General features: G+C 35.7%; 1 protein-coding gene across 2 annotated transcripts in view; it reads left to right on the top strand.

Moving 5' to 3' along the window:
• Positions 1–22,652, top strand: part of LOC139706503 (UDP-glucuronosyltransferase 2B31-like) — a 29,363-nt gene extending 6,711 nt beyond the window's left edge. For both annotated transcript variants that reach the window (XM_071614800.1, XM_071614799.1), the window contains exons 3-7: positions 12,431–12,562; positions 14,378–14,464; position 15,229; positions 15,355–15,574; positions 22,373–22,652. In XM_071614800.1, coding sequence (XP_071470901.1) covers positions 12,431–12,562; positions 14,378–14,464; position 15,229; positions 15,355–15,574; positions 22,373–22,652 — 720 coding nt within the window. The remainder of the gene's footprint in view (positions 1–12,430; positions 12,563–14,377; positions 14,465–15,228; positions 15,230–15,354; positions 15,575–22,372) is intronic.
• Positions 22,653–24,808: the final 2,156 nt, after the last annotated feature.

The following is a 24,808-nucleotide window of genomic DNA, read 5'->3' as shown; positions in this document are numbered from 1 at the left end:
TCCCATTGGTCTCTTTCTCCACTGCTCTCCCTTTGATTTCCCTGAGATCAACCCTCATTTTTTCCATTTTTCCTCTCTAGCTTGCAAATATGAGAAAAAATATACAACCCATGACTTTCTGAGTTTGACTTATTTCATGTAAAAGACTCTAATTCCATTCATATTTTTTTTTGTAAAATGACATAATTTTATTTGTTATTTTGGCTGAATAAAACTCCATTGTGTATATATACCACATTTTCTTCATTCAGTCATCCATTGGCAGACACCTAGACTGGTTCCATAGTTTGTGTATTATGAGTTGTACTGCTATAAAATGGGTATGCATGTATCACTGTTATAAGATGACTTTAATTCTTTAGGGTAAATACTGAGAAATGGTATACTGGGTGATATGATATTTACATGCTTACTCTTTGAAAACTATCCATACTGATTTCCCTAGTGGTTGTACTCATTTACAATTCCTCCAATAATGTAAAATTTTTTTCTGCATATCCCCTCCAGCATTTATTTTTCTTTTTATTCTCAATGACTTCTATTTTGACTAGTGAAAGATAAAATCTCAGTGTAGTTTTCATTTCCCTTGTTTGTAATGATGTTGATCATTTTTTGTTTCCATATTTTTGTTGCCTATTTATATTTATTCTTCTGAGAAGCATCTTTTTAGTTCATTTTCTCTTTGATTATTTGGGTTGTTTGAATTTTTTTGGTGTAAAGTTTTGGGAATTCTTTATATATTCTAAATATTAATCATTTGTCACAAGGTGTAATCAAAGATTTTCTTCCATTTCATAAGTTATATCTTCACAATTCTAATTGTTTCCTTTGCTGTTCAGAAGCTTTTTAATTTGATGCCTTCCAATTTATCTACTGTTGGAATTATTTCCTGACCTTTAGGTGTTCTATTTGAGAAAGCCATTGCCTGTGCCTATATGCTGGAGTGTTGACCCTATATTTTCTCCTAGGAGTTGTATAATATTGGTTCTAATTTCTAGGTTTTTGATCCATTTTGAGTTGATTTTTGTGTAGGGTAAGAGAAAAGAGTATAGTTTCATTTTTCTGCAATATTCCCAGCATCATTTATTTAAAAGGCAATCTTTTCTCCAAGTATATTTTTTGGCATGTGTGTGGTTTTCTCTGTGTTTTCTATTCTATATTACTGATCAATATGTCTTATTCATGTCAGTACCACATAATTTTTGTTACTGTAGCTCTGTAGTATAATTTGACATCAGACATTGTGATGCCTCCAGCATTGCTTTTAGGGTTATAATTGCTTTGACTATTATGGGTCTTTTTTTCTTCCAGATGAACATTAGGATTATCTTTCCTAATTCTGTGAAGAAGGTCATTGATATTTCATGAGGATTACATATATATATATTATGTATATTGCTTTGTATAGTTGGTGATTTTAATAATATTAATTCTACCTATCCATGAACATGGGAGGTCTTTTCATCTTATTTTATGTCTTCTATAATTTCAATCTTCAATTTTAGAGGTTTTTAACACTTTTGTTAGTTTTATTCCTAGGTATTTGTTGTTGTTGTTGTTGTTGTTGTTATTTTGTTTTGAGGCTATTGTGAATGAAATAATGCTCTTGATTTTTTTTCTCTGCAGACTCATTGTTGGTATATAAGAAAGCTATTGATTTTTATATGTTGATTTTGTACTCAGCTACTTTGTCAAATTCATTTATTAGCAATATCAGTCTTTTGTTGGAGTCATTTGGCTCTTCTAGATATAGGATCATATCATCTACCAACTAATAATTTGACTTCTTTCTTTCCTGTTTTCTCTCTCTTATTCGTTTATCTTTCCTTGTTGCTATTTTACTGGTTTTGGAATTGATTTGTTCTTCTTTTTCAAGGGCCATGAAATGAAAAAATAGGTTTTATGTGGAATCTTCATGATTTTATTATACAGGAACTCATAGCTATAAACTTTTCTTTTAGAAATTCCTTCATTCTGTGCCAGAGGTTGTATTACTATTCTCAGTTGAGTTTAAGAATTTTTAAATTTCTCCCTTAATTTCTTCTATAATCCATTTTTATACAATAGAGATTGTTCAATCACCATATGTTCATATAGATTTTGTATGTTTCTGTCATGTTGATTTTTAATTTCATCCAATTATGATCTGGTACAATATAATAAGTAATACCACTTGTTTTGTATTTGATGAGAGTTGCTTTGTTGCCTTAAATATTGTCTGTTTTGGAGAAGATTTTCTTGAGCTGCTGAGAATAAAGTATATTCAGATGCTGTTGAATGAAATGTTCTATAGATATCCATAAGTTCATTTGACTGATAATATTTTTCAGGTCCAAAGATTTCTAATTATTCTATGTCTGGATGACCTATCAAAAGATGAGACAATTGTGTTGAAATTACCAAGAATCATTTTATTCAGATCTAACTGAGGCTTCCATTGGACTAGTGTCTCTTATGTAATTAGTTGGATCCATGTTTATGACTTAAATATTTATAATTGTTATATCTTCTTGTTGGATTATTTATTTTACCAGTATGAAGAGACCAGCTTTTTCTCTTCTGATTAATTTTGGCTTGAAGTCTGTTTGCAGATAAGAGTAGATAATCCTGCTTATTTTCTGATTCCATTTGCATTATGTATCAATTTTTATCTTGTTACATTCAGCCTATGGCTGTTTTTACCTGTTAGGTGTGTTGTTTGTGAACAAGATATCATTTGGTCTTGTTTTATAACCCATTCTTCCAGACTATATATAGTTTAATTAAAGAATTGAGACAATTTATATTCAATGTCATTACAAAGAGATGTTTTTTAATTCCTGTTATTTTGATTCATTTATGTTTAATGTGGTCCTATTTCTCATTTGCTTAGCTACTCTTCCCATCAGATTTGCTCATTTGTGAACTTCAGGGTTTGTTTTTTTATTTCTTCTATATGGACTCTTTCATTAAACAATTATTATCATCATGGTTGCTTATTTTCTTTACTTTAGTACTGTCTGAATATTCAAATTGGCCACTTTTTCTTTTATATCTGATGTTCTGTTTTCAGTATTGTCTACTGTAGTATAAAGATTTTCAACTGACCTTTTATTTGATTTATTTTATCTTTGACTTTCAAGATTTATGTTTGGTTCTTTTTCAATATTTCTATCTTGTTGAATTTTTCATTTATATTCTGTAATGATTTTTTTAATTCATTCAATTGTTTTTCTGTGTTCTCTTGGAATTCATTGATCATTTTTATAATTCATTGATCATTTTAAAATATGATAATTTCATTGATTATAGTTTATAATTATTTACTTTTTGAATTGTATACCTGATATTTTAAAAATATCAATATATTTGGCATCAGTTGTTGCTAAGTTAGGAACTTTTAAGTGATTTCATGTTACCTTATTTTTACATAATTCTTATAGGCTTGTGTTGGGTTTTATGCACATGTTAGAATGGATTTGTCTTCCATACTTTTAAAAAAAAATTAGTTACAGATGGACACAATACTTTTATTTTATTTAGTTAGTTTTTTTATGCGATACTAGGGATCAAACCCAGTGCCTCATGTGTGCTAGGCAAGCACTCTACAACCTAGTCACAACCCCAGGCCTCTTCCAATGTTAAGGCATAATATTTGCCTGATTTAAAAAAAAATTCCAAAGTGTCTTGGACTGATCTGGATTAAGACTCCTTTATAAGTATGGTGTTCACAACCTTTGAATTAATTCTCTCTATTTGTCCTGTGCAGTGGATTTCCATAGGTGGAAACCATGAAACCACCCCCAGCTGTTTCTTTCTTTTTTTTTTTAATTTTTTAGTGTTGGTTGTTCAAAACATTACATAGTTCTTGATATATCATATTTCACACTTTGATTCAAGTGGGTTATGAGCTCCAATTTTTACCCCATATACAGATTGCAGAATCACATCAGTTACACATCCATTGATTTACATATTGCCATACTAGTGTCTGTTGTGTTCTGCTGCCTTTCCTATCCTCTACTATCCCCCCTCCCCTCCCCTCCCCTCTTCTCTCTCTGCCCCCTCTACTGTCATTCATTTGTCCCCCTTGTATTATTTTTCCCTTTCCCCTCATTTCCTCTTGTATGTTCTTTTGTATAACCCTGAGGGTCTCCTTCCATTTCCATGCAATTTCCCTTCTAATCTTCTTCTCATGCTCTTCGACCCTACTCTCTTCTTAGTTCCTCTCCTTATATCAAAGAAGACATTTGGCATTTGTTTTTTAGGGATTGGCTGTCTTCACTTAGCGTAATCTGCTCTAATGCCATCCATTTCCCTGCAAATTCTATGATTTTGTCATTTTTTAATGCAGAGTAATACTCCATTGTGTATAAATGCCACATTTTTTTTTATCCATTCATCTATTGAAGGGCATCTAGTTTGGTTCCACAGTCTTGCTATTTTGAATTTTGCTGCTATGAACATCGATGTAGCAGTGTCCCTATAGCATGCTCTTTTTAGGTCTTTAGGGAATAGACCAGAAGGGGAATAGCTGGGTCAAATGGTGGCTCCATTCCCAGCTTTCCAAGAAATCTCCATACTGCTTTCCAAATTGGCTGCACCAATTTGCAGTCCCACCAGCAATGTACAAGTGTACCCTTTTCCCCACATCCTCGCCAGCACTTGTTGTTGTTTGACTTCATAATGGCTGCCAATCTTACTGGAGTGAGATGGTATTTTAGGGTGGTTTTGATTTGCATTTCTCTGACTGCTAGAGATGGTGAGCATTTTTTCATGTACTTGTTGATTGATTGTATGTCCTCCTCTGAGAAGTGTCTGTTCAGGTCCTTGGCCCATTTGTTGATTGGGTTGTTTGTTATTTTATTGTCTAATTTTTTGAGTTCTTTGTATACTCTGGATATTAGGGCTCTATCTGTAGTGTGAGGAGTAAAGATTTCTTCCCAGGATGTAGGCTCCCTATATACCTCTCTTATTGTTTCTTTTGCTGAGAAAAAACTTTTTAGTTTGAGTAAGTCCCATTTGTTGATTCTAGTTATTAACTTTTGTGCTATGGGTGTCCTATTGAGGAATTTGGAGCCCGACCCCACAGTATGTAGATCGTAGACAACTTTTTCTTCTATCAGACAGCATGTCTCTGATTTGATATCAAGCTCCTTGATCCATTTTGTATTAACTTTTGTGCATGGGGAGAGAAAGGGATTCAGTTTCATTTTGTTGCATATGGATTTCCAGTTTTCCCAGCACCATTTGTTGAAGATGCTATCCTTCCTCCATTGCATGCTTTTAGCCCCTTTATCAAATATAAGATAGTTGTAGTTTTGTGGATTGATTTCTGTGTCCTCTATTCTGTACCATTGGTCCACCCACCTGTTTTGGTACCAGTAACATGCTGTTTTTTTTTTACTATTGCTCTGTAGTATAGTTTGAAGTCTGTTATCACTATACCGCCTGATTCACACTTAATGCTTAGCATTGTTTTTGCTATTCTGGGTCTTTTATTTTTCCATATGAATTTCATGATTGCTTTCTCTATTTCTACAAGAAATGCCGTTGGGATTTTGATTGGCATTGCATTAAACCCATAGAGAACTTTTGGTAATATCGCCATTTTGATGATGTTAGTTCTGCCTATCCATGAACAGGGTATATTTTTCCATCTTCTAAGATCTTCTTCTATTTCTCTCTTTAGGGTTCTGTAGTTTTCATTGTATAAGTCTTTCACCTCTTTTGTTAGGTTGATTCCCAAGTATTTTATTTTTTTTGAAGATATTGTGAATGGAGTGGTTGTCCTCATTTCCATTTCAGAGGATTTGTCACTGATATACAGGAATGCCTTTGATTTATGCGTGTTGATTTTATATCCTGCCACTTTGCTGAATTCATTTATTAGCTCTAATAGTTTCTTTGTAGACCCTTTTGGGTCTGCTAGGTATAGAATCATGTCATCTGCAAATAGTGAGAATTTAAGTTCTTCTTTTCCTATTTTGATGCCTTTACTTTCTTTCGTCTGTCTAATTGCTCTGGCCAGTGTTTCGAGAACTATGTTGAACAGAAGTGGTGAGAGAGGGCATCCCTGTCTTGTTCCAGATTTTAGAGGGAATGCCTTCAATTTTTCTCCATTCAGAATGATGCTAGCCTGAGGCTTAGCATAGATTGCTTTTAAATATTGAGGTATGTTCCTGTTATCCCTAGTTTTTCTAGAGTTTTGAACATAAAGGGATGCTGTACTTTGTCGAATGCTTTTTCCGCATCTATCGAGATGATCATATGGTTCTTATTTTTAAGTCTATTGATGTGGTGAATAACATTTATTGATTTCCATATATTGAACCAGCCTTGCATCCCAGGGATGAATCCTACTTGATCATGGTGCACAATTTTTTTGATATGTTTTTGTATCCGATTCGCCAGAATTTTATTGAGGATTTTTGCATCTAGGTTCATTAGAGATATTGGTCTGTAGTTTTCTTTCTTTGAAGTGTCTTTGTCTGGTTTAGGTATCAGGGTGATGTTGGCCTCGTAGAATGAATTTGGAAGTTCTCCCTCTTTTTCTATTTCCTGAAGTAGCTTGAAAAGTATTGGTATTAGTTCCTCTTTAAAGGTTTTATAAAACTCTGCTGTATACCCATCCGGTCCTTGGCTTTTCTTAGTTGGTAGTCTATTGATGGTTTCTTCTATTTCCTCAATTGATATTGGTCTGTTTAGGTTGTCTATATCTTCCTGACTCAATCTGGGCAGATCATATGACTTAAGAAATTTATCTATGCCTTCACTATCTTCTAATTTATTGGAGTATAAGGATTCAAAATAATTTTTGATTATCTTCTGTATTTCTGAAGTGTGTGTTGTGATATTGCCTTTTTCATCCCGTATGCTAGTAATTTGAGTTCTCTCTCTTCTTCTCTTCGCTAGTGTCGCTAAGGGTCTGTCGATTTTGTTTATTTTTTCAAAGAACCAACTTTTAGTTTTGTCAATTTTTTCAATTGTTTCTTTTGTTTTGATTTCATTAATTTTAGCTCTGATTTTCATTATTTCTTGCCTTCTACTCCTTTTGCTGTTGTTTTGCTCTTCTTTTTCTCAGATTTTGAGATGAAGTATGAGATCATTTATTTGTTGGTTTTTTCTTTTTTTAAGGAATGAACTCCACGCAATTAATTTTCCTCTTAGAACTGCTTTCAATGTGTCCCATAGATTCCGATATGTTGTGTCTGTGTTTTCATTTATCTCTAAGAATTTTTTAATTTCCTCCTTGATGTCTTCTATAACCCATTGATCATTCAGTAACCTATTGTTCATTCTCCAAGTGATGTATGCTTTTTCCTTCCTTCTTTTATCGATGATTTTCAGTTTCATTCCATTATGATCAGATAAGATGCAGGGTATTATCTCTACTCCTTTATATTGTCTAAGAGTTGCCCTGTGACATAATATGTGATCTATTTTTGAGAAGGATTCATGTGCTGCTGAGAAAAAAGTGTAACTGCTTGATGTTGGGTAGTATATTCTATATATGTCAATTAAGTCTAGCTTATTAATTGTGTTATTGAGTTCTATAGTTTCCTTATTCAACTTTTGTTTGGAAGATCTGTCCATTGGTGAGAGACGTGTGTTGAAGTCTCCCATGATTATTGTATGGTGGTCTATTAGACTCTTGAACTTGAGAAGATTTTGTTTGATGAACATAGCTGCACCATTGTTAGGAGCATATATATTTATGATTGTTATGTCTTGTTGGTGTATGGTTCCCTTGAGCAGTATGTAGTGTCCCTCTTTATCCCTTTTGATTAACTTGGGCTTGAAATGTATTTTATTTGATATGAGTATGGACACACCTGCTTGTTTCCGAAGTCCATATGAGTGATATGATTTTTCCCAACCTTTCACCTTCAGCCTATGTATGTCTTTTCCTATCAAATGTGTCTCCTGTAGGCAGCATATTGTTGGGTCTTGTTTTGTGATCCATTCTACTAGCCTGTGTCTCTTAATTGGTGAGTTTAAGCCATTAACATTTAGGGTTATTATTGAGATATGGGTTGTTCTTCCAGCCATATTTTTTTATTTATGTTACTAAACATGGTTTGTTTTCCTCTTTGATTATTTTTCCCCCTTTACTGTCCATGTCCCACTGTTGGTTTTCATTGTTATTTTTCATTTCCTCTTCCTGTAATGTTTTGCCAAGGATGTTTTGAAGAGATGGTTTTCTAGCTGCAAATTCTTTTAACTTTTGTTTATCGTGGAAGGTTTTAATTTCATCTTCCATCCTGAAGCTTAATTTCGCTGGAAACACAATTCTTGGTTGGAACCCATTTTCTTTCAGTGTTTGAAATATGTTATTAAGGGATCTTCTGGCTTTCAGAGTCTGTGTTGAAAGATCAGCTGTTATCCTGATTGGCTTACCCCTCAATGTAATCTGCTTCCTTTCTCTTGTAGATTTTAAAATTCTCTCCTTATTCTGTATGTTGGGCATCTTCATTATAATGTGTCTAGGTGTGGGTCTCTTATGATTTTGCACATTCGGCGTCCTGTAGGCTTCTAGGATTTGGGATTCTGTCTCATTCTTCAAGTCTAGGAAGTTTTCTCCTATTATATCATTGAATAGATTGCTCATTCCTTTGGTTTGAAACTCTGTCCCTTCCTGTATCCCAATGACTCTTAAATTTGGTCTCTTGATGTTATCCCATATTTCTTGGATGTTCTGCTCATGGTTTCTTAACAGTCTTGCTGAGCTGTCTATGTTCTTTTCAAGTTGAAATACTTTATCTTCATTGTCTGATGTTCTATCTTCTAAGTGTTCTACTCTGCTGGTAGTATTCTCAATTGAGTTTTTAAGTTGGTTTATTGCTTCCTGCATTTCTAGGATTTCTGTTTGTTTGTTTTTTATAACCTCTATCTCCCTGTATAGTTGATCTTTTGCTTCTTGGATTTGTTTATGTAATTCATTGTTGAAGTGATCTTTCATTGTCTGATTTTGCTGTCTGATGTCTTCCTTGAGAATCCAGATCATCTGAAGCATGTATATCCTGAATTCTTTATCTGACATTCCATCTGCTGCAGCTATTACCTCTTCTAACGTTGAGTTGACCTGCATTGCTTGTGGTCCTTTCTTTCCTTGTCTCTTCATATTGTTCGCATTTCTTTCTGCTTGGTGAAACTTTGTGCTATTGGATTTTCCCCCTATATATTTATATTGGTCTTGTATAGTTGCAAAGTCTCCCTCGCAGGCGCGGGCGGCGGCTCTGCCCCTCCTCCAATTGGGGCAATGTGCCTACCATGCCGACAGGCCGCTGGGCCTGTTCTGCCGTTCAGTAGCAGGTCCGCCTACCTTGCAGGCGCGGGCGGCAGCTCTTTCCCTCTGCGGGCCGCTAGGCTTGTTCTGTCGGGGGTCGCAGTTCTGCCTACTTTGCAGGCGCAGGCAGCGGCACTGCCACTCTGCAGTCCTCTGGGGCTGTTCTGCAGGTGGGTCGCAGGTCCGCCTACCTTGCAGGCGTGGGGGTGGGCAGCTATACCCTTCCGCAGGCCACTGGGCCTGTTCTGTCTGTCGGTTGCAGGTCTGGCCTGTTCTGTTGGTGGTCGAAGTTCTGCCTACCTTGCAGGCGCGGGGGGGCGGCTCTGCCTCTCAGCAGGCCACTGCTCCTGTTCTGCAGGTTGGTCGCAGGCCCGCCTACCTTGCAGGAGTGGTTGGCAGCTCTGCCCCTCCGTGGGCCACTGGGCCTTTTCTGTCGGTGGTCACAGTTCTGCCTACCTGGAAGGCGCGGGGGTGGGGTGGGGTAGGGGCCAGCTCTTCCCCCAGCAGGCCGCTGGGCCTGTTCTTTGGGTGGTCACAGTTCCGTCTACCTTGCCGGTGCGGGGTGAGGGGGCGGCTCTGCCTCTCAGCAGGCTGCTGCTCCTGTTCTGCCGGTGGGTGGCAGGCCCGCCTACCTTGCTGGAGTGGTTGGCAGCTCTGCCCCTCCGCAGGCCACTGGGCCTTTTCTGTCAGTGGTCTCAGTTCTGCCTACCTGGCAGGTGCGGGGGTGGGGGGCGGCTCTGCCCCTCAGTAGGCCGCTGGGCCTGTTCTGTGGGTGGTCACAGTTCCATCTACCTTGCCGGTGTGGGGGGCGGGCCGGCTCTGCCTCTCAGCAGGCCCACCTACCTTGCCGGTGTGGTTGGCAGCTCTGCCCCTCTGCGGGCCACTGGGCCTTTTCCATTTGTGGTCACAGTTCTGCCTACCTGGCAGACGTGGGGGGTGGGGGGCGGTTCTGCCCCTCAGCAGGCCTCTGGGCCTGTTCTGTGGGTGGTCACAGTTCCGTCTACTTTGCCAGCGCGGGGGCCCAGCTGTTTCTATTTGAGATCTTATCATTAGTTTGAGTTTTATCTCCATTATTCTCTGTATTAAAGTATAGTTAGTGATTGAATAACACTAATTTTCATGTGGAGCAAGATGAACGGTATTTTGGTTGAATTTATTTCAGCAATGCACTTCTCTACCCTGTAAACCTGTAGTGTCATGGTAGATATCCAGCTACTCACAGAATAAGGGGAAATAAACAATAACAACATTGGATACAAATAATATACAGCATTAAAATAAATACCTGGATTCTATTATGACTTCTAAAATGTTAATTGCTACAAAAAACAGAAAAAGTAGGTGAGCAATTGCCAACAATTAATCAGTGCATAAATATAAACTAAACTGACATGAAGACAAGAAACAGGTGTCAACTATGTCATCCACAGAAGTAATAATTGCAATAACATTACTGGTGGGATCAAGAGTTATATAAACCAATTAGTTTAAAGATGGCAAAATTACAGTCAGTAAGAGGAAACAATGTGAGACAGGAAGATAGGGAAAAAAAGTTTGAAATTTTAAATAGTGAAGAGAGAGAATGCAGAAGAGAGAGCAGGTGAGAGTTATAAGGATGGAGGAGAAAATAAGAGAAATAAATAAATGGAGAGAAAAATAGAGAATAGATTTTTGCTATAACCAGGAGAATAAAAGAGAGATACAGAAACAAACAATTAAAAAAATACAAATATATATATATCCTAACTCTCAAAAGACAATCCAAGGAAAAATAGCTACATTTAAATAATGCTGAAAAAAAAGAAAGAAATGTATATATGTCCATAAACCAATCAGTAATGGAAGAATACACAAACACACAGAAAGAATAAGAAAAGGTAAAATATTCTTAATGATAAATGAAGGAATCATTTCCACTGAGGTGGCCAAAATTGTCAGAATGGATGGTTACTGACTATACTCAACTATTTATCTTTGCATTTCTTTTTTAGCTATGTACTGAGAGTAAAAGCAAAGATTGGATTTTGTTATCACCTTCCTCTTTTTGTGTTTCTCTCCGAGCTACCATTGGGAATAGCCTAAGACTGAAGGTGTTTGAAATAATTCTCAGCTTCCCTTCTTACCAGTATGACATAGGTTGGAAAGGGAATAAGTGTCAGTTGGAGCTTTGTGTGCACAGACCAGATCTAAGCACTCCTGGGGTGGGGTTGCTGCAGTGTTCTATGAAATGAGTTCTGATGGAGGAAACTTAGGTCTAATCAGACCTCAGGGGTTTTGTTTGGTATATACATACTCTGAAGAAATTAGATGGACACACACCTAGGCCCTGGCACTTGCTTATCTCTGTAGGGAGTCTGAGTCTCAGAAGCCTCCTAAGAATTCTACTCATTTCACAGGGGAGCTGATCTTCCACACATTCTGCTGTTCACCTGCACATCTTTCCTAGGCTCAGTCCCTGAACATTTCCATAAGTTCCTTGTTCAGATTCTCACTCACTTCAGCTGGTCACAAGAGCCACCAGCTCAAAGGAAAAGCAAGTTGTGCTGCCCCTTTGCTTTTCTGACTTGAATCCCCTGGGGTAAAATCTTATCTATACCTGTTTCACTCCCATTTAGCTAGGTACACTCTAGGCCACACAGTAAGCATTCTAACGGTGTTTGCTCAGATCTCCTCTTTCTGGTAACAGACACTGTAGAAAGGCCACCTCAAGATGAATCCACCTTATCTGTCCCCAGGCAGTAAATAAAGAGCACTTTTCAATCACAAGTGCTCAGTGGAGCCTCCGGATCAGCTAAGTTCATGTTGCTTCTCTGATCTCAGGTTTTTTTCATACCAAATATGTCCACTGTGTTGCTCCCTGCATTTTTCCTTTCTCTGTGGTAGACAGCACCATTACTACTGCTTGTAGCTGCTTCCACAGTTTGGTGTCAATGTAGTCTTCTTTGTTTAATGAACCCAAACTTCTGAGTTTCTGAGACACTCTCACTGTCCAGTATTGAATTTTAGTGAAATCCTTCTATCACCCATCTCACTAAGAAGCAGTATTCTCACTGCATGTATTTGGATCCTTGGAGCAACTAGAAAGGCAGCCTTCCTCTAAACTCATATCTTGTATCCTCTCCCTCTTCATCTTTTTTGATGGAGCAAATGTTTTATTCACAGGAAATGGAAGAATTTTTACAGAGTTCTGGAGAAAATGGTATTGTGGTGTTTTCTCTGGGGTCCATGGTTTCTAACATACCAGAAGAGAGAGTTAATATAATTGCATTTGCCCTTGCACAGATTCCACAAAAGGTAAGAAAAAGTGCCCTCTTAGTGACCAAATATGTAAAAAGTTTGTTAAACTTTATAAAGGGTTTGCTTAATGAAGCATCCTTTATGAAGCATAACCTATAGTGATATCTCTAATTGATCTCAAATATCATGTTTTTAAACAAAAATATGTGTGGTAATTCTAAACAGTAGAGAGTGTTTAATTCATGTTAATATTAACATTGTGATCATAAAGAATATATTTTACAGGTCCATTGTGAAATTTAATTGTAAGGGTATCACAGGCATTTATTTACACAGGTACCACATTCTTTCTGGGTACTTCTTTCTTTTCCTTGCAGAATCCCTGAGGGCACTATATACATGGCTAATGTTATCAGAAAGGTATAAAATTAACTCATAACCACCACAAATGCTAAGCAGGTATTAAAGAAGGCTGAATTTTATCATGATTTTAGATACCCCAGGCAATCCCTTATTCCTTGCTTACCCTCATTTAAGAATAGTATTCTTGCCATGATATTCTACTTTATCTTTGGCCCAGAACAATGGAGTCCGCCAATATGTACTGAACTGCTGAAACGGTAAGCCCAAAATATATCCCCTCCCCATTAAAAAAAGTATAAATTTATTTAAGAAACTGTTCCTGAAGTTTTGAGGAGAAAGGCTACCCAAACCATGGGCGAAATTCCCACTCAGTCACATGTATTTGTAGAAAAAGAAAAAACAGTTTGCACCAGTGGATGGGATCCTGACAATGTCTGACAATTAGAGAAAGTGGAGAGATTAGTTCTGCCTTTGAAATGGACCTTGTGCATTATGAAATGTACCCCAAAGGACTTTGCTTCTAAAACATCAGACTAATACATTTTAAGAAGGAAGAAGAGAGTATAAAGAAGAGTCAAGCAGAAACAAGCCTGGCATGTGGTGAAATTCAAAAGTTCCCACCTCCACAAAATGCTTTAATACCAAAATTTCTAACATAACCACTCTCGTGGTCTTTCAGTGTTTTCCATCCGCTTTGCAGTTTCCTATCTGATATAGGTTTCTCCTAATTGCCCAATTATTTTTCCTTCTGTAGACCTAAATGTACTTTGCTGTTCCCATTGCATATAGAGGATAAGCACTTAGAAATTATACTCCAGTTCATGAAGATTGCTTTTAATTTCCAGAGTCAGCTCCTAGACATAAATATATCTTGGATATATATAAGACTAGTAGCAAGATTTGTACTGCATCATTAAATGATAACACACAGTTTTAAAACATTTAGCAACCTCACAATTTTGAACTTTATTTCAATATCCATGTAATTATTTTTAAGTTGCAAATGGGTTCTTCCTTTTAAAACTTAAAGAATTTCCAAATTCACCAATATTGATAGAAGTGTGGGTCAAGGTCCATAAGTACCAGAAAAAGGTTTCTTATAGGTAGGGTTTAATAAATTGAAGTCAAATACAAGTTACATGTAATTCTTAGTTAGTATTCATTTATTTCTCACAGTAGCTGACTGCATTGGTTTGCTTTTATGTATAAAAAACAATGCAAACTGAAATAAGCATCTTAAACAATACATGTCCTGTCTAATCTATGTCACTCACAAGAAATAAACATAATGATATTAATTTGGAAAATGAAATCTAGGATAAAATTGCATAAAACAAAAATAATTATGAAGTTGTATTTTGTATTTTCATAATTCTTGTTACTTAAAATCGTACTTATTTCCTTATGTGTTAAATGTTGAAGTAGATGATCTCTTAAATTTTTAGAATGCAAACATGCTATAACATTAAACTTTAAATCATAGAATAAGGCATAGTCTTTACCAAAAAGGTCATCTGGAGATATCAAGGCAAGAAGCCAGATATATTAGGACCGAACACTCGAATATACAACTGGATCCCCCAGAATGACTTTCTTGTTAAGACTCTGAGATAAGTCCTAAAAGCATGAGTACCATCAATCTGGATGCTTACAATTCAACAGGAAACATTTTATTCAATACTTGTTACTTAAAAAAAAAATCAAACACAATGTTCAACTTCTTTTTAATTATTTTCCAGGCCCAGGGATGGTTTGAAAAAACAAAGCAAAAAGCTGCAATTTCAATATACACCGTCATTATATACAGAATCCAAGTTATCTTTATTTCTGGTGCAATTACCTCTGAAAGAATTTGTCACTCAGTTCCTGGATTGCCTTTCTGTGTTTTTGTATGTCTTTCACTTATTCTTTCCTCTCCTGCAGGTGTATTTCAAATACCTTTCAAAATGGCATCCAGGATTATTTTTATGGACAGTGACACATTATTTTCTCTAGAAATTAATGCACAATCTTCAATAGGAAGTGCAAACACATTTTGTAATGAAGTGTAGGCTCTCTTTTCTCTGAATTCAGTACCATCACCATCCTATTCCCTGCTGCTTTGGACATGCTACATAGCAAACTTAGCGACTTCAGTTTTTTAATGAAATAATATGCTAACATGTCCTTCATGACCCTATTTTTCATAAGTGCATATTGATAATTTTACTAAAAAATATTCTATTTTTTCTACCTATTAATGTTGTATTCAATATTCAAGTCTCAAGTCATGTACTCTCTCTTTCATGTAGTTTTCGGTTAGCACTCTAGTGGACTAAGGTGCTTGTTCCTTTGAGATATGAAAACAATAATTAATGCAGGGTCATGTTTATAATAATTTGTCATCTAAAATACACACTGATCCCTTTAATGTCTTCTGATACACATGTCTCATGTTCTTTCTAAGATTTACATTATTAATTTTTCTCACATTGAATCAATTCTAGGTCATCCAAAAACCAAAGCTTTTATAACTCATGGTGGAGCCAATGGTGTCTATGAGGGGATTTACCATGGGATCCCTATGGTGGGCATTCCTTTGTTTGCGGATCAAGCTGACAACATTGCTCATGTGAAGGCCAAGGGAGCAGCTATTAGGTTGGAATACAGAACACTGACAAGTGCAGATCTTCTCAAGGCCTTGAGGATGGTCATTAATGACCCTTTGTGAGTACAACAACTTTGACATTGGGTAGTATTCATAGAAGGATTGTCTTTTCATCAATGAGTATAAATTTTAGCCCATTTTGAGGAGGGTATTTTTTCAATTAATTAATTTTTTATATATAACAGTGGAATTCATTACAATTCTTATTACACATATAGAGCACAACTTTTTATATCTCTGGTTGTATACATAGTGTATTCACACCAATTCATGTATTCATACCTGTACTTTGGATAATAATTATCATCACATTCCACCATCTGAATAACCCCATGCCCCCCTTTTCCCCTCCCATATTGTTTACATTTCATCCTGTTGAAAATGATGTCCTCACATTGCAGCTTTAGAAGTTATAAGGGGTCTTAGTAGGACGTAGTCCCTTTTAATTATGAACCATAAATATCCACTGAAATCTTATTTCATCCATATTCTCCTTGTCTTTTCAAATGTAAAAGAAAACAACTCTTCTCTTTTAAGTAACTATGAAATTTATTCTATTACAAGTGTAACACTTGAATGGTTTGATTGATACCCCATGGCCATTTTCTATTAAACTTTATTTTATGGTTCATGGTTCAGATGATGAAATCAACTCCTTTCCACAGATGCTCTGATATATACAAAACTTATTGGTGATAGAATTTCAGAGAGTGGAGATCTAGGGAAGTACTGGCTTACCCATGAGGATACTGAAGCATTGAACTGCCAGTTCCAATGTGAATATTACCTCAATAGGTTAAGAGGTACTTATGTCTGACTTACAGATCACAAAGTCTACAAGAACTGGTGAACTAGAAGACTGGAAATTAATTAAAACAATCAGCATACGACAAGTAACTTTATTTCAGAAATGTGAAACAGAGGTTTTACAAATGAGATGTATTTAAAAGATGTGGGAAATGCCCAGTTCTGAGTGATATTTTCGAAGGGAGCCTGCTGTCTAATTAGTAAAATAAATTTTAGGACATATAACTGTGAAAAAAAATAAAGATTCAACCCATATTAAATCTATTTTCAACCAGTTTAACCATTACTATTTCACAGTTATATACAACTTCAAATATCGTAAGTATTTCAAAGTTGCATTGATCTTATAAATTACATACGTAAATGATTACTGCACCATTTCTACACATACACAAAATGTTTGCCATATTGAGCCATTTGCAATGAGGATTTAATTTTTAAATATTACAGGATCTTCACAAGAAAAGAATGATAAACTTATAGAAGAGATATGACAGTATCTTAAATCCATACTTAAAATTTCTGCAACCATAAATTATTTTTCTCAAAAATTATTTCATCAGTATTAATATTTTCACAGATTTTAAAGATGTATAACACACAATATACAATTTATATCTGAATTAAAAAGTGTGAATTCAAATTCAAATACATTTGATATTTCCATAGTTATAAAACTCTTAAATACTATAATTTTTGGAAATTTTATCACAACAAAGAAATGTGACAATGCATTGAAGTCATTTTTTATTGCCATCTAGACTAGGCAAACTCCATTTATTTTTTGTCTCTATACATCATCCTATTCTAATATTTCACATAAAAAGATAATAAAATTATTGTCTTTTTCAATGGTTTCATTCACTAATGCTGTTAGTTTCATTATGCTTTGCCAAGGGTCAGCCTTTATTGTTTTTTATTGTTGAATAACATTGTGTGGTTGGAAATATTCAAAGTCATTTATCAATTCATCAGTTAATAAAGGTTTCTGTTTCCAATTTTGATTATTATGAACAATGTGTATAATTTGTATGAACATAAGTATTCATGTCTTATGGTAATTTCTAGTTATAGAACTGTTAGATCATATGATAATTTTATATGTATTAAGATCTGCAAAACTATTTTTCAAAGTAGTTGCAAAAACTTTTGCAGCATAAAAGCAATATAAGAGAGTTCCAATTTTCCATATCATTTTTAGCATTTATTAATACCTGTTTCTTTTATCGTAACTATCCTAGTAAAAAGGATTGTAGCTCACTGTGCTCTTGACTTGCATTACATGATAGCTAAGATCATCATTTTATGTGCTTTTTGGTCATTCACTTATCTTCATGAGAGAAATGTTAGTTCCAACCTCTTGCTCATTTTTATCAGGTGATTTATATTTTAATTATTGATTTTAATATTTCTCCATCTTTTATGGATATAAGTCTCATCAGGTATATGATTTGCAAATATTTTCCTAATATTCCATATGGTTGATTTTTTTTAACTTTGTGGTAATCTTAGAAGCACAATAAAATGTTCTTCATTATAATAGATAAAACAAAACTTCAATAATTAACCTTTTCCATGCTGCAAAAGGAAATTATATGAAGTATATAGTTTCAAGGTAGAATGACTGTCTTCAACTCAACTCTCATTTCTCCTAATGATAGTATTATTGTTTAAGAAAGGTATCACTTAATGGACAAGTTCAAAACTACATTTCGAAGAAAAAAAAATAGTAACACAATGAATAATAAAAATACTCTGAGAGAAATTAAGAAAGAATGGGAAAAGAGACATAAAACAATATATAAGCGAAAAAGAAAATACAGATTAAACCATCGGACTTAAATATGAATATATCAGTTTTATAATATGTCCTAAAATACTTTTCATTTCCCTAAGAATCTCTCCTCCTTCTCCCTTGATCCCTTTCCTCTTGTATAATAGTCTTCCTGTTACTTTTATATCACCTACCCTGCCAGATTCCACATGTGTGGGGAAACATGAAATATTTGTATTTCTGATTTTTTACTAACTTCACTTACTACTGAAATGTATACTTCCATCTATCTTCCTACAAATGACATATTTCCTTCTTTATGGTTCAAAAATACTCTCTCTCTCTCTCTCTCTCTCTCTCTCTCTCTCTCTCTCTCTCGTGTGTGTGTGTGTATGTGTGTGTGTGTGTGTGTGTGTGTGTGATTTAACATTTTTTTTATCCATTCATTTGTTGATGGAAACCTTGGCTGGTTCTATAATTTGGCCACTGTAGATTGTACCATGAAGACTGAAATATGCAGGTATCTCTATAGTATGATAACTTTATTTCCTTTTAGTATATACCCAGCAGTGGCATATCTTCATTATTTGGTAGTTCTATGTTTATTTTTTTTGCGGGAATTTCACCCTAATTTCTATGTTAGCTGCACTACTTCCAATTTCCACCAACAGTACATAAGTATTCCCTTTTCCCTGCATCTTTGTCAACAATTATTTTATTTGGATTCCTGATGACAGTCATTCTGACTGGGCTGAGATGGAATCTCAGCATAGTTTTAATTTGCATTTTCTTGTTGGCTAAAATGTTGAAATGTTGAACGTTTTTAAATATATTGGGTTATAGTCACATTTTCCCCGCTGTGGCCAAAATACCTGACAGGAATAATTTAAATTACAGAAAGAAAATTTTATTTTAGATCATAATTTTAGAGGTTCAGTTCACAATCAGCCAATTCGATTGCTCTGGGCCTATGATGAGGTAGAAAATCACAGCAGAACATCACCACAGAGGAAAGCTACTCAGCTCATGGGAACCAGGAATCAGAGAGAGAGAGAGAGAGAGAGAGAGAGAGAGAGAGAGAGAGAGAGAGAGAGTGATAAGGATCCAGGGACAAATATAATGCCCAAGTTTACACCCCCAGTAATCTCCTTCTTCCAGCCACACCCTAGGAATAGTTACCACCAGGAATGCATTCACTTCCATTCAAATGAATTAATCTGCTGATGAGGCTGTAAATCTTATCATCTAATTATTTCACCTCTGAACACTTCTGCACTATCATATGAGCTATGCGGGGGATATCTTATATTCAAACCATAACTTGTCTGTTCAGTTCATTGGCCAATTTATTGACTGGTTTATTTGGAGAATATTTTGGTATTAAGCCTTAGAATTCCTTATGTAGTTTGAATATTAATCCTGTCAGAAGAGGAGAGGGCAAAGTTTTTATCCTATTCTGTAGGCTGCCTCTGTGGTGGTTGTTTTCTTTACTATGCAGAAGCATTTTAATTTGGTGAGTCACATTTTTTGATACTTCCTATAAGTTTCAGAAATATAGGAGTCCTATTCAGGAAGTCATTGCCTGTGCCTATATCTTGAAGTGTTTCTTCTTGTTGGTTCAAAGTTTCAGGTCTTATACCCTGTTTGTGTTCATTCTTGTACAGGGTGAGAGTTAGGGATTAAGCTGCAGTCTTCTACATATGGCTCTCCAGTTTTAACAGCACCATTTTTAGAAAAGGCTATCTTTTCTCCAATGTGTATTTGGGGCACCTTTCTCAAGAATCAGATGGCAATAGCTGTCTGGGTTTATTTCTTGGGCTTTTATTATATTTCATTGTTCTGTGACTCTTTTTATCCCACACTATGTTATTTTTGTTACTATGCCTCTGTAGACTATTTTAAAATTGGAATTGTGATAATTCCAGCATTTCTCCTTTTGTTCAGAATTGCTTTGGATATTTGGGGTCTTTGGGGCTTCCATATAAATTTTATGATTTTTATTTTAGTTCTGTGAAGAATTCCATTGGTATTTTGACAGGGATTTTATTAAATCTGTAGATTGGTTTCAGCCAGATGGCTATTTCAACAGTATTCTTTCTGCTGATTCATGACTTTCCATCTCCTAGTATCTTCTTTCTTCAATATTCTATAAATTGTATTTACAAAACTTACACTTCCTTGATTACATTAATTCCTACTGATTTTTCTTTGAAGGTATTGTTGAAAAATGTTTTTCTGATTTCTTTCTCACTGAGTTTTTGTTTGTATATTAAAAAAGCTATTGTGTTTTGTGTGGTGATTTGTATACTATTACTTTTCTGAGTTTGTATTTCATTATGAGATTTAAGTCTTCTAGTTGATTCTTAAGGATCTTCTAAGTGGCATTACATATGACCTGCAAATCCTGAAATTTGATCCAATAGTGGGTACATAGGTATTCTTACTTCACCATCCCTGCAAGTTAATAGTGATACTTTCAGGTGATCACTTAGGATATGCTGTGTATTTCTTGTACTATTGGGGGGCTTATTTTAGAAAATGTCATATATTTTGTTATTAAGAAATACTTTTAAAACAACATAAAATAATGGAAGAAATGCCTAGGGCTGCTATGCTAATATGGCCAAGAAAAGTACCTCTGAGGAGTGACATGATGGCCAAGACCTTAGCCATGAGAAAGAAGCAAGACTGGGGGTATTGTATGAAAGGATGCTCAAGGAAAAGCAAGATGAGATTATAAAGTATGAAGGTGTCAAGGGAGAACACATTGGTGACACTGGGGAACAGGAAAACACACATGTGCCTAAAACACTAAAAACTAGGAAAGGACCCACAATATGATTCACTTATCCCACTTCTCAGTATATATTCAAAAGATCTGAAATCTTTATACTATAGGAATTCAACTACATTGATATTTATAGTAGCACAGTTCACTGTAGCCAAGCTATGAAACCAATGTAGGTGCCCTTCAACAGATGAATGGGTAAAGAAATTGTAGTGTATACACATAATGGAGTATTGGTCATAAAAGATGAAATTATAGCACTTGCCAGTAGACACATAGAACTGGAGACTATCATGCCAAGTGAGACAAGCCTGTCTCAAAAAGCCAAAGGTCAAAATTTTCTCTCATATGTGCAATTTAATCCAAAATTATGGGGTGCATCTGGGGAGAAAGGGAAAAAAGAAGAGAGAATTTTATCAAAATAGAGGAAAGATCAATAGAGTGAACAAAGGATATTGAGGAGGAATAAGCAGGAACAGGAAAAGGGAAGAAGAGTGGAAAAAATCTGGCTAAACTTTATGTGTACATTTGTGGCGATATCACAGTGAATCTCAATATCAATTATATGCAAAAAAACACTAATTAAAAAAAGTATAAATAAATTTCAGAAAGATCAGTAGAGTAGAGAGAGTGAAGCAAGGGGAGGATATGGGAAGACAGGAGTGCTAGGGGCTGAGTTAGAGCAAGTTATATTTATTGCTTTTCCTGCTAAGGATAAAACAACCTGTTTACCATATGATCCCTGCTACACTGAAATCTTACACCTACTGAAACCCTTTTGTCTGTACTGCTATAACTAAAGCAAACCCAGGCTATTTCTAATGTTACATATAACTAAAAAAAGTCAATAAAAATAAAACTAAAAGGACACATATGCCTAAACAGAATGAGTGAGAAAAAATGATATCAGAAATCATGGCCAGTGTCTAACCCATAAGAATCTACTTGTACAAGAATAGAGTTCAATTTTATTCTATTTATGATGAGAAGTCATATGAAGATTTTGAGCAGGATGGCTTCATAATTACATGTGTATATTTTAATAATCCCAAACTGGTTACTGAGTGGAAAATACAGTAGAGGGTAAAAAAGAAGAGGAAATACAGAGAGAATAGTTAGGAAGCACTGCACACCATGATATGATTCCTCTTTAAAAGCTTCAAGGTGATCTTTTACAAATTATGTGCTTTCTCTCTCACTTATTGGACTCAGAATTGTTCATAACAATTTCCTCTGATGGAATGAATTTGACTCACCTTCTTGAAATTCCATGGGCACTTTTGAAATATTTATACATCAGAACATAAGTTAAAATCAGACATTAGATGGTGACAAAAGAAAAAAAAAAAAACAAATCATATGCAGGGCAAGTCTTTGATAATTTTTTTAAATCATCCATATGGCACGTGTGAAAAACTTTCATTGACTTCATGTGCATAGACAGATTAACTTACTTTCAATTTTGATCCTTTTATGTTTCACCTTTAGATATAAAGAGAATGCTATGAAGTTATCAAGAATTCACCGTGATCAGCCAGTGAAGCCTCTGGACCGAGCTGTCTTCTGGATTGAGTTTGTCATGCGCCACAAAGGAGCTAAACACCTCCGGGTGGCTGCCCATGACCTCTCCTGGTTCCAGTACTACTCTTTGGATGTGATTGGGTTCTTCCTGGTCTGTGTGGCAACTGTGATGTTCATCATCACTAAATGTTGTCTGTTTTGTTGCCAGATGTTTTCTAAAACTGGAAAGAAGAAAAAAAGGGAGTAATTTTATCTAGGCCTGGCTCCTCCCGTTGCTCCCATTAGAGGAGGTTATATGGCCAGGGTCCTACCTATCCTAACACTTTTCACAAATCACTTTGTCAAGTCAAATTTTATCTCCATGATATTCATTCCCTGTATAAGAGACAGAAATATTTCAGTTCAAGGAAAAGTTATTTGAGAAAATAAAATTAAACCATATGTGTTTATATTGCCATTTGTTTCTGTTTTGTAGCTTTCACCTCTTTGAAGACAGAGGTCACAAATTAGAGTGTTGGGATTTGCCTTTCCATTGGTTTTCCAGGAAACTGGAAGTGATGCTTACCTTTCATTGTACATTGAGCCCCAGCATCCCTCTTTCCTGAAAGATGTAGAAAAGAAAGTCATTTGTCAGTGGCTTTAGAAATGTAGTGATGCCTACCTGCTTTCTCTTATCAAATGGGAGTATGTGGGAAATATTTGGTTTCATGAGATCATTCATTTTTGCTCTTAGCCCTTTAAAAATGTTCACCTAGATGTTCTCATTTTCATTCCTTCTTTTGGTTTATATATAAAATATCAATTTTTTGATTTTTGATTGAACAGAGCAGAAGAATCTGACTCTAACAAAGAAATACCCTGCATTTGCTTTAGTTATAGCAGTATAGACAAAAGGGGTTCCGTATGTGTAAGATTTCAGTGTAGCAGGGGATCCTCTGGTAAACAGGTTGTTTTATGCTTAGTAGGTCACGGCCATCTCTGCCCACTTCTGGGGAGCTGTTGTTTGATTAGGACTCTGAGCTAAGGCAGAGAACATGCATGATCAGTTGTTTGGGAATTTCACACAGGAATTCCCAGAAAAGCAACTTCCCAGCCTTATGTTGGCTCAAAGAAACCCATAATTCATATATGGCTTCCAAAAAATCTTACAAAATTATGAAGTCATAGTGTTAACTGAGCTGGGAACTTCTGAGACACTGAGGCAATGCAAAGACCCCATTCAAACCCTGAGTCTGGTGATCAGTTCAGAATAATTTCAGACATGTCACTCAGAGTAACAGGAATGAATTTACTGAAGGGATATAGCAAAAGGGAAAGGGGACACTCTCAAAGGAGAGAATTGTTCCTCTCAGAGAGGAAAAGGAAGACATGCCTCTCCTGCACTTGGGTTTCATTGGGAATCCCAGAGAAGTTTCCAGTAAGTTCTGCCCAGGTCCACCTTTGGATTTTGACTGAGAGCAGGGTGACATCAGACTTTGAAGAACTGACTGTCATGGCAACTATAGGTCACTTTGGCCCATGCTGTTTAGTTCCAATTGGATTTTGTTGTTATTTTACAACCTGGAACTGAACTCAGTGCACTTGACCACTGAGCTCATATCCCTAGCCCTATTTTGTATTTTATTTACAGGCAGGGTCTCACTGAGTGACTTAGGCCCTTGCTAAACTGCGAAGCCTGGTTTTGAACTCATGAGCCTTCTGTCTCTGCCTCCTGAGTCCCTGGGATTATGGGTGTGCAGCCTTGTGCCCAGCTTCTAATTGGATTCTTAACCACATATTCTTACATATTTTACATTGAGGAAGAACTATTGTTATCTTCCAGAGTTTCAGGATCTTAAGACAAGTGTCTCTTGGGTTCCTCCCATTAACATTATCTTGAGTCTCCATTTTCCTGCAGTTAACAGGTATTTTCCTGAGGAATGTGACATATCCTGTCGACTTAGGCCAGGCAGGGCTACAGGTCAATTGCTTCTTGGAAAATAAAGCATGTTCAGGGTCAGCACAGTGAGCCAATTTTAGAGAATCATTCTCTCAACTTTGTGTTCCCATTATTATCATATTTCTGTTCCCTAATGAGAAGAATTATTTTTAAAACTTTCACTTAATAAACTCAAAGTATGGAAGAAAAATGTACATTGAAGTGTCAGAAAGCTTTGGCCATCACTTGTATAAGACACACCAGGGATGCATATACCCAACACATGGAACTCTGAGGACTTCCTTAGGCAACTGAATACAGTTTACTATTGCAATGTTCACTTTCTTTATTTTTGAAAACTAATTTTAAACTTCAGGAAATGTCTTGATGAATATAAGCACAACGATTGAGGACTTATGCACATATTTCTCTAGTACAACTGTCTATGTAGCACCCAGAAAATTGTTTTCCTTTAGTTCAATCAG

Source organism: Marmota flaviventris, chromosome 7 (assembly GCF_047511675.1).
Source record: "Marmota flaviventris isolate mMarFla1 chromosome 7, mMarFla1.hap1, whole genome shotgun sequence".
Taxonomy (NCBI): Eukaryota; Metazoa; Chordata; class Mammalia; order Rodentia; family Sciuridae; genus Marmota; species Marmota flaviventris.
The sequence above is the reverse complement of the archived record's forward strand: the minus strand, read 5'-3'. Positions and strand labels throughout refer to the sequence as shown.